Raw genomic sequence first — 17,555 nt, forward strand, 5'->3', positions numbered from 1 at the left:
TGTATAATCCTTTGGATATATATCCAGTAATGGGATTGCTGGGTCAAGTGGAATTTCTATTTCTAGGTCCTTGAGGAATTGCCACACTGTCTTCCACAATGGTTGAACTAATTTACACACCCACCAACAGTGTAAAAGTGTTCCTATTTCTCCACATCCTCTCCAACATCTGCTGTCTTCAGATTTTTTAATGATCACCATTCTAACTGGCATGAGATGGTATCTCAATGTAGTTTTGATTTGCATTTCTCTAATGACCAGTGATTATGAGCATTTTTTCATGTTTGTTTGCTTCATATATGTCTTCTTTGGTAAAATGTCTATTCATATATTTCGCCTGCTTTTGAATGGGCTTGTTTTCTTTTTGTAAATCTGCTTTAGTTCCTTGTAGATTCTGGATATTCCCCCTTTGTCAGATGGGTAGATTGCAAAAATTTTTTCCCATTCTGTTGGTTCCTGATTCACTCTAATGATTGTTTCTTTTGCTGTGCAGAAGCTGTGGAGTTTGATTAGGTCCCATTTGTCTATTTTGGCTTTTGGTGTCAATGCTTTTGGTGTTTTGGTCATGAAATCCCTGCCTATGCCTACATCCTGAATGGTTTTGCCTAGATTTTCTTCTAGGGTTTTTATGGTGTTAGGTCTTATGTTTCAGTCTTTAATCCATCTGGAGTTAATTTTAGTGCAAGGTGTCAGGAAGGGGTCCAGTTTCTGATTTCTGCACATGGCTAGCCAGTTTTCCCAACACCATTCATTAAACAGGAAATCCTTTCCCCATTGCTTGTTTTTGTCAGGTTTGTCAAGGATTGGATGGTTGTAGATGTGTGCTGTTGCCTCCAAAGCCTCTGTTCTGTTCCATTGGTCTACATCTCTGTATTGGTACCAGTACCATGCTGTTTTGATTAATGTAGCCTTGTAGTATAGTTTGAAGTCTGGTAGTGTGATGCCTCCCTCTGTGTTCTTTTTGCTTAGAATTGACTTGGCTATGTGGGCTTTTTGTTCCATATGAAGTTTACAGTGGTTTTTTTCCAGTTCTGTGAAGAAGGTCACTGGTAGCTTGATGGGGATAGCATTGAATCTGTAAATTACTTTGGGCAGTATGGCCATTTTCATGATATTGATTCTTTCTAACCATGAACATGGAATGTTTCTCCATCTGTTTGTGCCCTCTCTTATTTCGTTGAGCAGTGGTTTGTAGTTCTCCTTGAAGAGGTCCTTTACATTCCTTGTTAGCTGTACTCCTAGGTATTTTATTCTCTTTGTAGCAATCGTGAATGGCAGTTCGTTCTTGATTTGGCTCTCTTTAAGTCTGTTATTGGTGTAGAGGAAGGCTTGTGATTTTTGCACATTGATTTTGTATCCTGAGATTTTGCTGAAGTTGCTTATAAGTTTCAGGAGATTTTGGGCTGAGACGATGGGGTCTTCTAGATATACTATCATGTCATCTGCAAATAGAGACAATTTGGCTTCCTTCCTTCCTATTTGAATACCCTTTATTTCTTCTTCTTGCCTGATTGCTCTGGCTAGAACTTCCAGTACTATATTGAATAGCAGTGGTGAGAGAGGGCATCCTTGTCTAGTGCCCGATTTCAAAAGGAATGCTTCCAGGTTTTGCCCATTCAGTATGATATTGGCTGTGGATTTGTTGTAAATAGCTTTTATTATTTTGAGATATGTTCCATCAATAACTACTTTATTGACGGTTTTTAGTATAAAGGCTGTTGAATTTTGTCAAAGCCCTTCTCTGCATCTATTGAGATAATCATGTGCTTTTTGTCTTTGGTTCTGTTTATGTGTTGAATATATGCAAGTTTATAGACTTGTGTATGTTGAACCAGCCTTGCATCCCCAGGATGAAGCCTACTTATCATGGTGGATGAGATTTTTGATGTGCTGTTATAATCAGTTTGCCAGTATTTTATTGAAGATTTTTGCATCTATGTTCATCATGGATATTGGCCTGAAGTTTTCGTTTCTTGCCATGTCTCTGCCGGGTTTTGGTATCAGAATGATGTTGGTCTCATAAAATAATTTGGGAAGCATTCCCTCTTTTTGGATTTTTTGGAATAGTTTCAGAAGGAATCGTACCAGCTCCTCTTTGTATGTCTGGCAGAATTTGGCTGTGAACCCATCTGGACTTGGGCTTTTTTGGGGTGGTAGGCTCTTAATTGCTGCCTCAACTTCTCCCTTGTTATTGGTCTATTCAGTGTTTCGACTTCTTTCTGGTTTAGGCTTGGGAGGATGCAGGAGTCCAGGAATTTATCCATTTCTTCCAGGTTTACTAGTTTATGTGCATAGAGTTGTCTGTAATAATTTCTGAAAATAATTTGTATTTCTGTGGAATCTGTGGTGATAACCCCTTTATCATTTTTTATTGCATCTATTTGATCATTCTCTTTTCTTTTTTATTAATCTGGCTAGTGGTCTATTTTGTTGATCTTTTTGAAAAGCCAGCTCCTGGATTTATTGATTTTTTGAAGGGTTTTTTGTGTCTCTATCTCCTTCAGTTCTGGTCTCTTAGTTATTTCTTGTCTTCAGCTAGGTTTTGAGTTTTTTAAATCTTGCTCCTCTAGCTCTTTCAATTTTGACAATAGAGTGCTGATTTTAGATCTTTCCTTGCTTCTCATGTGGACATTTATTGCTACATATTTTCCTCTAGACACTGCTTTAAATGTGTCCCAGAGATTCTGGTATGTTGTGTCTTCGTTCTCGTTGGTTTTGAAGAACATCTTTATTTCTGCCTTAATTTCATTGTTTACCCAGTCAACATTCAAGAGCCAGTTGTTCAGTTTCCATGAAGCTGTGCAGTTCTGAGTTAGTTTCTGAAATATTAGTTCTAACATGTTTGCACTGTGGTCTGAGAGACTGTTATGATTTCAGTTATTTTGCATTTGCTGAGGAGTGATTTACTTCCAATTATGTGGTCAATTTTAGAGTAGGTGTGATGTGCTGCTGAGAAGAATGTATATTCTGTGGACTTGGGGTGGAGAGTTCTGTAAATGTTTATTAGGTTTCCTTGGTCCAGGTCTGGGTTCAACTCCTGGATATCCTTGTTAATTTTCCGATTCGTTGATCTAATATTGACAGTGGGGCATTAAAGTCTCCCACTATTATTGTGTGGGAATCTAAGTCTCTCTGTAAGTCATTAAGAACTTGCTTTATGTATCTGGGTACTCCTGTATTGGGTGCATATATATTTAGGATCATTAGCTCTTCTTGTTGCATTGATCCTTTTACAATTATGTAATGTCCTTGTCTCTTTTGATCATTGTTGGTTTAAAGTCTATTTTATCAGAGACTAGAATGCAACTCCTGCCTTTTTTTGCTCTACATTTGCTTGGTAAATCTTCCTCCATCCCTTTATTTTGAGCCTTTGTGTATCCTTGCATGTGAGATGGGTTTCCTGGTCACAGCACACTGATGGGTTTTGGCTTTTTATCAAATTTGCCAGTCTGTGTCTTTTGATTGGGGTGTCTAGCCTATTTACATTTAGGGTTAATATTGTTATGTGTGAATTTGATCCTGCCATTTTGATGCTAGCTGGCTATTTTTCCTGTTAGTTGCTGCAGTTTCTTAATTGTGTCGATGCTTTTTACCATTAGGTATGTTTTTGGAGTGGCTGGTACTGGTTGTTCCTTTCTATGTTTAGTGCTTCTTTCAGCAGCTCTTGTAAAGCAGGCCTGGTGGTGATGAAATCTCTGAGTAATTGCTTGTTCATAAAGGATTTTATTTCTCCTTCACTTATGAAGCTCAGTTTGGCTGGATAAGAAATTCTGGGTTGAAAGTTCTTTTCTTTAAGGATGCTGAATATTGGCCCCCACTCTCTCCTGGGTTGTAGGGTTTCTGCTGAGAGATCTGCTGTGAGTCTGATGGGCTTCCATTTGTGGGTGACCCGACCTTTCTCTCTGGCTGCCCTTAGCATTTTCTCCTTCATTTCCACCCTGGTGAATCTGATGATTATGTGCCTTGGGGTTGCTCTTCTTGAGGAATATCTTTGTGCTGTTCTCTGTATTTCCTGGACTTGAATATTTGCCTGCCTTGCTAGGTTGAAGAACTTTTTCATGGATAATATCCTGAAGAGTATTTTCCAGCTTGGATTCATTCTCTCCATCACATTCAGTTACACCTATCAAACATAGATTAGGTCTTTTCACAGAGTCCCATATTTCTTGGAGACTTTGTTCATTTCTTTTTACTCTTTTTCTCTAATCTTGCCTTCTCATTTTATTTCATTGAGTTGATCTTCAACCTCTGATATCCTTTTTTCTGCTTGGTCAATTGGGCTGTTGAAACTTGTGTATGCTTCATGAAGTTCTCGTGTTTTTCAGCTCCATCAATTCACTTATATTCCTCTCTAAGCTGTTTATTCTCATTAGCATTTCATCAAACCTTCTTTCAATGTTCTTAGTTTCTTTGCATTAGGTTAGAACATGTTCTTTTAGCTCAGAGAATTTTCTTATTACCCCCCTTCTGAAGCCTGTTTCTGTCAATTAATCAGACTCAGTCTCCATCCAGCCTTGTTCCCTTGCTGGTGAGTTGTGATCCCTTGGAGGAGGAGAGGTGTTTTGGTTTTGGGTGTTTTCATCCTTTTTGTGCTGGTTTCTTCCTATCTTTGTAGATTTATCTACCTATCATCTTTGTAGTTGTTGACTTTCAGATAGGGTCTCTGAGTGGACATCCAGTTTGTTGATGATGCAGTTATTTCTGTTTCTTAGTTTTCCTTCTAACAGTCAGGTCCCTCTGCTGTAGGACTGCTGAGGTCCACTCCAGGCCCTGCTTGCCTGCGGATCACCTGCAGTGGCTGCAGAACAGTAAGGGTTCTGCCAGTTTCTTCTTCTGCTCACTTTGTCCCAGAAGAATACCTGCCAGATGTCAGTCTAAGCTCTCCTTTATGAGGTGACTTTTTGGATATATGGGGTCAGAGAGCTGCTTGAGGAGACAGTCTGTCCTTTATAGGAGCTCAAATACTGAGCTGTGAGCTCTGTTGTTCCATTCAGAGCTGCTGGGCAGGTATGTTTAAGTCTGCTGCAGAACTCATAAATGACTTTTTTTCCCCCAAGGTGCTCTGTCCCAGGGAGTTGGGGCTTTATTTATAAGTTTCTGTCATGCTGCTGCCTTTTTTCAGGGCTGCCCTGCCCAGCGAGGAGGCAGCCTAGTCACAGTCTGCCTACAGAGGCCTTACTGAGCTGCTGTGGGCTCCACCCAGCTGCCATGTGTACTTCCCTGCAGTCCTGTTTATACGGGTATAATTAGAACTGCCTCTGCAATGGTGGCCCACCTCTGTAATGGCAAACTCTCTGTAATGGCAGACTGCCTCAGCAATGGCGGACTACCCTCGGTAGTGGTGGACTGCCTCAGTAATGGTGGACGCCCTTCCCCCACAGAGCTGGACCATCCCTGATTCAGCTGTGCTTGCTGTGAAACTCTCAATTCAGAGCATTTCAGATTGCTGTTTTTGGTGGTGGGACTGGCTGAGCCTGAACACCTGGCTCCCTGCCTCAGACCCCCTTTTTTTTTTTTCAGTTGAATGGGTGACTCCATCTCCCAGGTGTCCCAATCACCAGTTGAAAAGGCCACACTGGGAGCTCATGGCACTTTTTCACCCAGGAATCTCCTGGCCTGGCTCCCTGTTTCAGTCCCCCCTTTTTTTTTTTCAGTTGAATGGGTGACTCTATCTCCCAAGCATTCCAGTCACCTGTTGAAAAGGCACCAGATCTGTGGATTTCCTGATTGGCGGCCACTGTGCCAGCTGAAAACAGCCATGCTGGAGATTTGTGGTGCTTTTTTGTCCAGGAATCTCCTGACCTGGCTCCCTGTTTCAGTACCCTTTTTTATCAGTTGAATGGGCAACTCTGTCTCCCAGGCATTCCAGTCATCTGTTGAAAAGGCACCGGGATCTGTGTGATTTCCTGTGTGGCAATCCATTGCTCTGGCTGAAACAGCCATGTGGAGATTTGTGGTGCTTTTTTGCCCAGGAATCTCCTGGCCTAGCTCCGTTTCAGTCCCCTTTTCATCAGTTGAATGGGCGACTGTCTCCCAGGAGCTCCAATCACCAGCTAAAATGGCACCTGGACCTGTGTATTTTGTGCAGAGACCCACCGTGCTGGTGACCCATGGGGCTTCTCCATCTGGGAATCTCCTGGTCTGTGGGCAATAAAAATCTGTCTGGAAATGTGGCGTCCACTAACCTTCTGTGCTTTCGCTGGGAGCTGCAATCCTGAGCTGCTCCTAATTGGCCATATTGAATCCTCCTCCTGATGATTCTTACTATCAATATTTTTCTGATTAAAGTAACTATAATTAAAATATATATACATCATATGCTAATACCTAGGCACAGTTTTTAATATATTATTATATTATTTTTACCATAATCCTATGACATAAAAGAATACTGGAACTTAAAATGGTTAGAATGGTTAATTTGTCTAAAATAGAACAGCCTTGAAATGGAATGATACAAATATGCCTGATAAGCCAGGAATGGTGACTCACACCTGTAATCCCAGCACCTCAGGAGGCAGAGGTAGGTGGATCACCTGAGGTGGGGAGTTCAAGACCAGCCTGACCAACATGAAGAAAGTCCATCTCTACTAAAAATACAAAAAAATTAGCTAGGCATGATGTGCATGCCTGTAATCCCAGCTACTCAGGAGGCTGAGGCAGGGGACTTGCTTGAACTGGGGAGGTGAAGCTTGAAGTGAGCTGAGATGACACCAGCCTGGCAACAGAGCAAGACTCCATCTCAAAAAAAAATTCTCTGGAGTTTCAGAAATAGAAGGCTGCCCTGATGGGCTTTTCCACATTAATGACATGCACATAGTTTGTTTCCAGTATGAATTCTGCAGTGTCCAAAATGAGCCAGTCAGTTTATTGCCACATTTACTACATTCCCAGAGTTTCTTCCCTGATTTGGCTGCCTAGGCACCACATTTCAGAAATCTATTTCCTATATGCATTCTGAGTGGTCCACAAAAGACTGACTTGAATTTTGGTAGCTTCTCTGTCAGTCATTAATATTTAAGAGGATATTTGTCACTTCTCCCAGACCTCTATGCTGGGATGCTTTCTGCTCCCTTCCTGTCACCCCTCAATTGACCCTGGAACTCCAAGGCCTCATTCACTTGGATGTCTGGGAGATAGTTCTTGGTGAGTAGGGATGATCTGTCATCATACATGTCCTCTTTCTAAGGCCTTGATCTGGCAGAAACAAAAAATTAAAAGGTCTCTTGAGTATCGTACTCAGAAATAGATAATATGGCAACAATGAGCTTGGGATAATAAATCATAACCTAATGCTTGGTGATCAGTACCGTGTTGTTGGAATCCACCATTAGAAGAGCTTCCACTAAGTAAATGCCTTCTGTGGGCTAGAAAAATTTCCTATCATATGTAACTGATGCATTTAATTCAGACCACTACCCTCTATGGTAGTTCCTATCATAATCTCTACCATATAGATAATAAAATTGGAAGTAATTGCCAAAAGTTACACAAGCAATAAAGTAAAAAGTAGTCGGACTCCAGAGACAATGGTTTTAACCACTTCATTTTATAAAGGGAAGGGACTGCTATCATCTTTGTTTCAAAGCTAAACTATAAATTAAGTTCCTCCCAAAGTTAGTTCAGCCTACACCCAGAAAGGAACAAGGACAGCTTGGAAGATAGAAGCAAGATGGAGTCAGTTAGGTCAGATCTTTTTCACTGTCTCAGTTATAATTGTGCAATGACGGATCCATTACTTTAAATGATAACTATCAAAGTTTTCATAATCTAGGTAAATCATTAAAATAATTAGGTAAATGTAATGAGATAAATACATGTAGACAAACATCATAACTCAGAATCTAAAGTTATATTAAGTTAAATGATAAATATTTCATTATTTGGGTATTTTGCAATAAAAATATATTTGCAGGAAAACATTCTTTCTAAAAAACTGTGTCCTTTTTAAAAAGGTGAACATTTTTTTGTCTAATTCAAAACTTACTTAAAGTTTATGTATAGGCCAGGCATGGTGACTCACGCCTGTAATCTCAGCACTGTGGGAGACCAACATGGGCGGATGACCTGAGGTCAGGAGTTTGAGACCAATCTGGCCAACATGGTAAAACCCTGTCCCTATAAAAATTAATCAGGTGTAATGGCATGTGCCTATAATCCCAGCTACCCAGGAGACGGAGGCAGGAAAATCACTGGAACCCAGGAGGCATAGTCTACAGTGAGCTGAGATTATGCCACTGCACTCCAGTCTGGGTGACAGAGTGAGACTCCATCTCAAAAAGAAAGAAAGGAGTGGGGTAAGGCAGAAAGAAAGAGACAGAAAGGAAGAAAGCTTATGTATAAAACAGGGTAAAAGAAACCAGGAAACCAGAGATGTAAACAAAGTCATAATAGTTTTTTAAATAAGAAAGTTTATTTTATTTTTATTTTTGAGATGGAATTTCACTGTTGTTGCCCAGGCTGGAGTGCAGTGGCTCAGTATCAGCTCTCTGCAACTTCACCTCCCAGGTTCAAGCGATTCTCCTGTCTGGCCTTGGCCTCCCAAAGCACTGGGATTTCAGGCATGAGCCACCACACCCAGCCAATGTTGTCTTTTTCAGAGTCAGGGAAAGTTTTCTTTTAAGCTACGGGCAGGTTTTAACAATTTGGTATAATCCTTGGCCATGCACGGTGGCTCACACCTATAATCTCAGCACTTTGGGAGGCCGAGGTGGGTGGATCACCTGAGGTCAGTAGTTTCAGCCAGCCAACATGGTAAATCCCTGTCTTTACTAAAAAATACTAAAATTAGCTGGGCGTGGTGGTGGATGCCTGTAATCCTAGCTATTTGGGAGGCTGAGGCAGGAGAGACACTCAAAAACCTTGGAGGTGGAGATTGCAGTGAGCTGAGATTACGCCACTGCACTCCAGCATGGACGACAAGGGTAATTCTAGCTCAAAAACAATTTTTAGCATACTTCTATGTACAAACTAGAATATATTTGTTTCTTCCTGATTTTTACAGAATTTGGAAACTATACATGAGTATTGTTAACCAATGGCAATACAGTTATTTGCCTAAGTGTAATAGGAATCTGTTTTCATTTATAACAGGACTCAATTGGATAAACTGGTTATTTTACCAAGGCTTTGACTGAAATGATGTGCTTTTCTTTAAGGAATCAAATGATTTATAGAGCCAATGGAAGACCCTTGGAAAAACTGGCATCGTACCTTTTCTACACAGTCCTTGTACAGGGTTCCTAAGGTGTGCTAAGAATGTCACTTTCTGACAAAGCCCCAAGTTTATCTTGGAAACTGAAGAGGAGAGGAATTTACCCAGCTCGTAGGTATTTGATGGTACAATCCATGGCTGGGCTGGGCTTTAAAAAAGTCTTATCTGACATTCCTTCTACGGAACAAGGTTCCATCAAAACTAACTTGAAAGCCTATGTTAAAAGAATAATTATCCTTGCTGTGCTGTATACAAATAATCAGGCCAAGTATAATAAAGCAAATCAATCCTACCATGATTTGTCTTTAGTAAAACTGGGAAACTGGAGAGAGAAAAATTATGTTTGAAAAACTATAGTACACCTGTTGTTGAATTCTACTCTTGCCTAATGTTTTCCAATTTTTACTATTTTCTACAGTTTTAACTGAATTCTGATTTTTCATGGCTACAAGCCTGCAAGATACTGTGTTCAATTTTTTTCTTTTTTCCAAATTTTTCCTAATTTGGATCAAAAAAACTCAGCTGTGCTTTGGTAAAGCCCTGCAAACTGAAGCTAGACAATTTAAACTTCAGAAGAAAATAACAGCAACCTATTTACATACATAAGCCACTTTCATACCTGCCTACTGATGTATGAACTTCAGAGCAATGTAGCCTGTATTGATTTTCCATGATGGTTCTTTTGTCTGTTATTGTTCTCCCTTACTGTCCCTATTTTATCTTCATAGGACATGAGACTGCAACCTGCCAAAAATGAACTTTCCTAATAATGTTGGACCTACCTGTCTAGAATAAACCATCCTAGTCATAAGAGATCAGAGAAAACCTGAGACCAGAGACTCATTTTTTCCTAAAATGCTTTCTCCGTAAGATTTTAAAAAAGAAAAGGGGGAAAATGTGAAAGGAAAATAAATCTTGGGGTCCCCAAATCACTAAGCTAAAGAGAAAGGCCAAGCTGGGAACTGCTTAAGGCAAAACTGCCTCTCATACCATTCAAAGTCACCCCTCTGCTCACTGAGATAAATGCATATCTGATTGTCTCATTTCGAGAGGCTCATCATCAACTCGAAATAACGTAACAATTTGTCTCTTACCTAAATATGGCCTGGAAACCCTCTCTCTGCTCTGACTTGTCTACCTTTCACCTCCACTTGTCCCACTTTTCTGGATTGAACCAATGTACATCTTACAGATATTGGTGGATGTCTCATTGTCAGAGCATTTGAACCAGAATAACTTCATCTTGAGGGCTACGAAAAATGAGGCAGGGACTCATTGGACTGCATTCCCAGAAAGTTAGGCATTTCTATCCTCCAGACGTTTATGGTTAAGGGAACAGATTAATAACATTTACTAAGCAGACCCAGACCTAGGAGTGTCCTCATATCCCCGTAACTTGGTAACAGAAGCATTCCTAATTTTGCTTTAAAGATAATATTTGTTCCTGAAAAATATGGTAATTTAGAAAATTAATCCTTTATCACAAATCGCATAATCTTTTTTTATCCTATAAACAAGTCCTGTAACTAAGGTGAACTCTAAACAGAGGCTTTCTTGAAACCAAGGAGACAGCCCTGATGATGTACTAATCACCTACAGGGTCATTCTTCCTGTCTTGAATAGCATGTTTGTAGCTTAGTTACTCTATGGTCCTGTCCTGTAAAATCTAAGAAGTCCAACAGCCTTCCTTCATTTTATTCCATTTTCTCTGTTTACTTTAATTCCAGCGGCAGTGTTTCTGGTGTGTAAGCTCTATTCTGTTGTGATGGCTGATCAGGTCCATGATTTACACCCACACTAATCTTATCAAATAGCCTGTCATACCATACTGCACTCTTCCAAACATGCTGTCTAATTGTTTTTTGTCTAAATTTAATTGTATGTTTAGCACCAGTGCAATCACACTGGAAAACATGCTAAGTTTTTTTCTGTGTAATATGGATAGGCTGAGAATTTTTCCCATCTGTAATTTCTACTCCTTTTTTGCATGCAAATTTCATCTTCAGTTCTTTTTTCTTACATGTTACCATAAGCAGCCAGGATGAATAAAGCCACTCCTTCAACACTTTTCTTAGAAACCTCTTCAGCAGTAAAAGCCATATATGACAGCCCCACTGCTAGTATCTTACTGAATGGGGAAAAAGTGAAAGGCTTTGCTCTGAAATTTAGAACACAAAAAGGATGCCCACTTTCACCACTGTTATTCAATGTGGTATTGGAAGTCCTAGCTAGAGCAATCAGACAAAAGAAATAAAGGACATCTAAATTGGAAAGAAGTCAAATTATACTTGCTTTCAGATGATACAATCTTATATTTGGAAAAACCTAGACTCCATAAAAAAAATTAGAACCGATAATCATATTTAGCAAAGTTGCAGGATACAATATCAACATATGAAAATCAGTGGCATTTCTATATGCCAACAGTGAGCAATCTAAAAAAGAGATTTAAAAAGTAATCACATTTACAATAGCCACAAATAAATACCTAGAAATTAACTTAATCAAAGAGTGAAAGATATGTACAATAAAATCCTTAAAACATCAATATAAGAAATTGAAGATGACACCAAAAAAAAAATGGAAAAATATTCCACATGCAGAATTGGAAGAGTGACCATACAACCCAGAGTTATCTACAGATTGAATGCATTCCCTATCAAATACCAACGACATTCTTCACAGAAATAGAAAATACAATCCTAAAATTTATATAGAACCACAAAAGACCCAGAATAGCTAAAGCTATCCTAAAAAAAGAAAAGAAAACCAGAGGTATCATACTACCAGACCTCAAACTATATTACCAGACCTCAAACTATACTGCATAGCACTTGTAACCAAAATGGTATTGTAGTAGCATAAAACAGACAGCAAATAGAGAATCAACAGAACAGAGAACCCAGAAATAAATCCATACATCTAGAATGACCTCATTTTTTACAAAGGTGACAAGAACATATATTATGGAAACGAGGGTCTCCCCTATCTCTCACCATACACAAAAATCAAATCAAAATGGATTAAAATCTTAAATCTAATACCTTAAACTATAAAACTACTACAAGAAAACATTGGGGAAACTGACCAGAACATTGGAGTGGGCAAAGACTTCTTTAGCAATAGTCCACAACCACAGACAACCAAAGCAAAAATGAACAAATGGGATTAAACTATGTTAAAAAGCTTATGTGAGGCAAAGAAAACAATCAACAAAGTGAAGGATAATCCACAGAATGGGAGAAAATATTTGCAAACTATCCATTGGACAAGAAATTAATAACCAGAATACATAAGAAACTCAAATGACTCTACAGCAAAAAAAAAAAAATCTAATAATCTGATTTGAAAATGGGCAAAAAGAGCTAAATAGACATCTCTCTAAAGATGTACACTGGGAGGCCAAGGTGAGCAAATCACTTGAGGTCAGGAGTGCAATATCAGCCTAGCCAACATGGTATCTCTACTAAAAATAACAAAATTAGGCAGGTGTGGTGGTGGGCACCTGTAATACCAGCCACCTGGGAGGCTGAGGTGAAGAATCACTTGAGCCCAGGAGACAGTAGTTGCAGTGAGCCGAGATCACACACCACTGCACTCCAGCTTGAGTGACAAGGTGAACTCCATCTCAAAAAAAGAAATGTACAAATAGCAAACAGGTATACGAAAGGTGCTCAACATCACTAATGAACAGAAAAATGCAAGTCAAAACTACATTGAGATACCTCAACCCAGTAAAAATGGCTTTTATCCAAAGACAGACAATAACACACGCTGGCAAGGATGTACAGAAAAGGGAACTCTCAAACAACGTTGGTGGGAATGTAATTAGTACAAGCTCTACAGAGGCCAGTTTGGAGGTTCCTCAAAAACTAAAAATAGAGCTACCATATGATTCAGGAATCCCATTCCTAGGTATATATCCAAAAGAAAAAACATCAATATATCAAAGAAAGATCTGAACAACTATGTTTATATTCCGCACTATTCACAATAGAATGGATAAAGAAAATATACATAAACAAAATGAAATATTAATATTTAGCCACAAAAAAAATGAGATTCAGTCATTTGCAACAACATAAATGGAACTGGAGGTCATTATATTAAGTGGTAAATAAGCCAAGCACAAAAAGACAAACTTCAAATGTTCTCACTCATTTGAACTGAATGAACTCCCATTTTAGTGGGAGCTAAAAATGAAAACAATTGAACTCATGGACATACAGAGTAGAAAGAATGTTACCAGGGCTTGGAAAAGGTAGTTGGGCTGTGGGGGAGAGTGGGGATAGTTAATGGGTATGAAAAAAATGGAAAGAATGAGGAAGACCTAGTATTTGCTAGCACAACAGGGTGAATATAGTTAAAAATAATTTAATTGTACATTTTAAAATAACTAAGAGTAAAATCGGTTTGTAACACAAAGGACAAAATGTTTGACAAGACAGATACCCCATTTACCCTGATGTGATTTTTACACACTGCTTGCCTATATCAAAGTATCTCATGTAACCCATAAAAATACACACCTACTATGTATCCACAAAAATATTAAAAAAATTTTTTTTAAAAAGGAATCCCACATCGATGTATTAGGAAAATATTTTTATCAAGAAAATATGAACTCTACAATGCTAGCCCTCTGACTAAATACAAGGCAGATTTTCTATTCCTGGACAGTTTGATAACCTTGGATAAAGACGAAATAAATATAACTAAGAAATCCATCATAGTTACATGATATTTATACACTATTGCCTATCTTAGATTATAAACCCAGGCATGCAATGGTAAAGTCTTTTCACTGTTCTTGCAAGTTTTCCTTTGATAATTCTTGCCAGGATTCAAATCTACTACAAAGCACAATTTTTATTTGAATAAAAAAGTCCTTAACTTTAAATAAATGTTAAAAAATAAAGATATGCAAATATTTAGGATTATTAATATAAATATTAATTTATATCACATGTAGGTATAATAGAACACAATAAAAAAGTGAGCTGTATTGTGGGTAGGGAGAAAATAGAAAACCAAGTCATCAGAAATTCAGGTCTTTTTTCCAACACAGAACAGAAGTACTCAACTGCAATCTGTAATGGGCCATAAACATCTCATTATAAACCAAACAAGCATGTCTCACGATGTCACCGGATGTGGTACTCCCTGAAGCACTTGGCATGGACACCCTTCTGGCACTTCTCACACCGGGTATTGGTCTGTGAGTGGCAGAGGGCACATCGGGTCCTCTTGTCCTGGTGGATAATCCAATGCCCAATCATATCAAAGCGGCTCTCAGTCTCGAGCCGCCTGCTTCGCCTCCCTTGAGAGGTCGTGTCAGCATTGCTCTCCAGATACACACAGGCAATATATCTCCGGAAGGCAAGGAGGTCCACCTGGGCATCTTGGGAGCAGATCCTATGTAGCTGCCATGCATTGTTGAGGGCCGCATCAATGACATAGCCAATGAAGCTTGAGTACCACTTCATGCCTCGGATCTTCACCTTGTACTTGGCAATATTCTGGTCCATCCGACCAACACCCCCCACCTTCTCCTGATACAGCTTCACTAGCGATGGTTGGTGGACCTGAGTCCGCGTTTTAGCTGCTCCAGAGTGACGACTAGTCATCCTCACTGGCTCTATACCCACAGCATTGGAGCAAATGTTGACCACGCTGCTATCGTGCCAGCGGCACACGATGATCTCCTCACTCTCATCAACTTTGTAATCAAATGAACCCCTCTTCATTTTTTTTAGTTCTTTGGGGTCTTTTAGGGGACATCGCTCAGTCCTGTACTCACGAACAGTTCCTGTGGCCTTCACCCCCTTTTTCCTCAAAATGGACATCAGTTTAACACTTGTAAAAACCTTGTCAAAAAATATGTGATATGGCAGAAAACCACGCTCCTGAAGTGCTTCCACAAATTTTATTACCATACTGCCTCCTAAATCCAAGCTCCTGTCTGGCCTTGTAAAAAGTGTGCCCTGTGAGGGCTCAAACCAAACCAAGTAGCCTCTGCTGGTTGTCCCACACCAAATCTTGTACCCAAATCGCAAAGGCTTCCCTGTGTGCAGCTGCTTGGACCCCCGGTGCCCAAAGTACTCACACATAGACTCCCCAAAGCTGTAGAACTCTTCCAAGGGTGCATGCTTCTGGAAATTGCAGTTCATCCGGATGATGAGAGGTCTGACCTTGGCAAACCTATCATTTGCATCAAGTTCGTTGTTATCTGCAAAATGTAGGTATGAGAAGATTAGTTCAAATCTGTCCCTTCTAATTGCATCAGCTACAAGATGATGATGTGAATCAGGAGAGGTTTCCCAGAACATCCTTCTCCTTGGATAAGAGATGTACCCACTTAAAATCAAAATGCCCAAAACACACTTCAATTCCTGAGTTGTAAGACTCAGATTGACATTTTTCTGCCAAGCGTAACGATTGGTTTCATTAACAATGAAATTAATTGTTCCTTCATCAAAAAACAACTCAAAAAGGCCCACAGGACTCAGTTCTTGGCTTTTCAGATCCTCAATATGAGGATCTGATGCCATCCAACTTCCAAAGTCTGGACGAATATCTCTTTTGGTCCAAACACGCTGAGGCTTCACAACTGCTTTCTGCCTCTTCTTGGCCGGCTGCAGCTCCAGGTCATCATTATCCTCCCCGGTGGCAGAGTCCTCACACAGGACTGAAGCATGCAGCACACTGCCAGGAAGGTGAGCACCTCGCTGGCTGTCTTCATCACCTGAGTCCTCATCAGTAAATTCCCCTGAAGCATTGTCAGGAGGTGCAATGAAAATCTCTTCCCTGTTGTTGCTGAACTCTTCCTCCTCCATAGCATTCAGAACCTCAAGTAGCTTTGCAGACTTCACCTTTGAGTGGGTACCTCTCCCAGTAATGACATCTCTGTAATGACAGGCAACAGAATCAGGAAGAGGCCATGCCAGAAAGCCAATGCTTCAGCACAAAAGAGCAGGATGCAACCACTATAAAATATTTTCATCTGAATGGCTTCACAGATCTCACACAAGGAATAGCAATTAGTAAGTAAATTTTCCAGATAAACACAGATTATGCTTTTAAGTGCAGAAGTATTTTAATGATGGGAGACAGACTAAAGAGGTGTTACCTAATTCCTTTCCTTCTTAAATAATGTGTTCTAAGACAGAGGATCCCCTTTAGTGATGAATCCAGATGCTGCCATCACTCCAGATAACAGAAACTGCCAACAGGGAGTCCTGGTCAGCTGGAGTGACACCCACTGCTGTCCCCTCAGGCTTATGGTCCTAGGAGCTCTGCCATTACATTTGTCTTACTATACCTTCCCTCTCTTAACTGACAAACAGAAGTTTTCCTTATTCCCCAAATTCTCAAACTTTCCCTATTTGAACTCTCACTACCCAAATTCAAGAACTGAGCAGATCTGGATTTTTGGATAGCTATCATACTGCATGCTAACCGCAATCAGAAGCCACATCAACTTGGAAAACATGGAAACTCCTGCCACTCTCTTGCCCTGTGGACATAGGCACCAAATGGATGGTAAGTGATATAAGTGCTCCTCAACTTACAATCAGGTTACATCCCGATAAACTCATCATGAGTTAAAAATGTCTTAAGTCAGAAATGCATTTAATACACCTAACCTAGCAAACATCATAGCTTACCCCAGCCTATCTTAAACGTGTTCAGATCACTTACATTAGCCTATAGTTGGGAAAAGTCATCAACACAAAGCCTATAATTTAATAAAGTATTACATAGCTGATATAATTTATTGAATACGATACTGAAAGTTAAAACAGAGAGGCTGCACGGGTACTGAAAGTACAGTTTCTACAGAAATGTATATGGCTTTTATACCATCCGAAGTTGAACCATGTTAAATGGGAGACTCTCTGTACTTGGATTTGAGCACAGTGAACAGGTGCTGCCCAGGGGCTGGTGATGGGCAAACTCCACGCCCAACCTGCATAGCATTTTAGTTCTAATTGGGGGAGTCAGACAACAAATCAACAAGTAGCTACAATGATGTCAGGTAGCAATGAATGCCATCCCGGATAAGGGACAGAATGCAACAAAGTGGTAGAGCTAGGGGTGCTATTTTGGACAGAATGGTGAGAGAAGGCTCACAGGGTGGGGGGCCTGAAAGAGGTGAGAGATTGAACCCTGCAGACAGCTGGAGACAAGATATCCCAGGCAGAGAGAAAGAACCACAGGCACACGGCCCTGACACTGAAGGGACTTGACATCTGCAGAACAGCAAGGAGGTCAATGAGGACAGGAGACCAGAGCAGAGCAGAGCCAGAGGGAACCTGGCCCCACAGGACTCCGCAGGCCC

General features: G+C 40.0%; 1 protein-coding gene across 5 annotated transcripts in view; it reads right to left on the reverse strand.

Annotated features, from left to right (window-relative positions):
• The window catches only part of PGBD2 (piggyBac transposable element derived 2), a 75,490-nt gene that overhangs the window by 7,954 nt on the left and 49,981 nt on the right, over positions 1–17,555 (reverse strand). For 3 of the 5 annotated variants that reach the window (XM_078357052.1, XM_008985624.4, XM_078357053.1), the window contains exon 3: positions 11,507–16,120. In XM_078357052.1, the coding sequence (XP_078213178.1) occupies positions 14,359–16,120 (1,762 nt within the window). In that variant the 3' untranslated portion in view covers positions 11,507–14,358. Of the gene's footprint in view, positions 1–11,506; positions 16,121–17,555 lie in introns of those variants that run through there. The other 2 variants (XR_001908337.5, XR_013529896.1) reach the window with 1 other exon arrangement.

This window comes from Callithrix jacchus, chromosome 19 (genome assembly GCF_049354715.1).
Source record: "Callithrix jacchus isolate 240 chromosome 19, calJac240_pri, whole genome shotgun sequence".
Classification (NCBI taxonomy): Eukaryota; Metazoa; Chordata; class Mammalia; order Primates; family Cebidae; genus Callithrix; species Callithrix jacchus.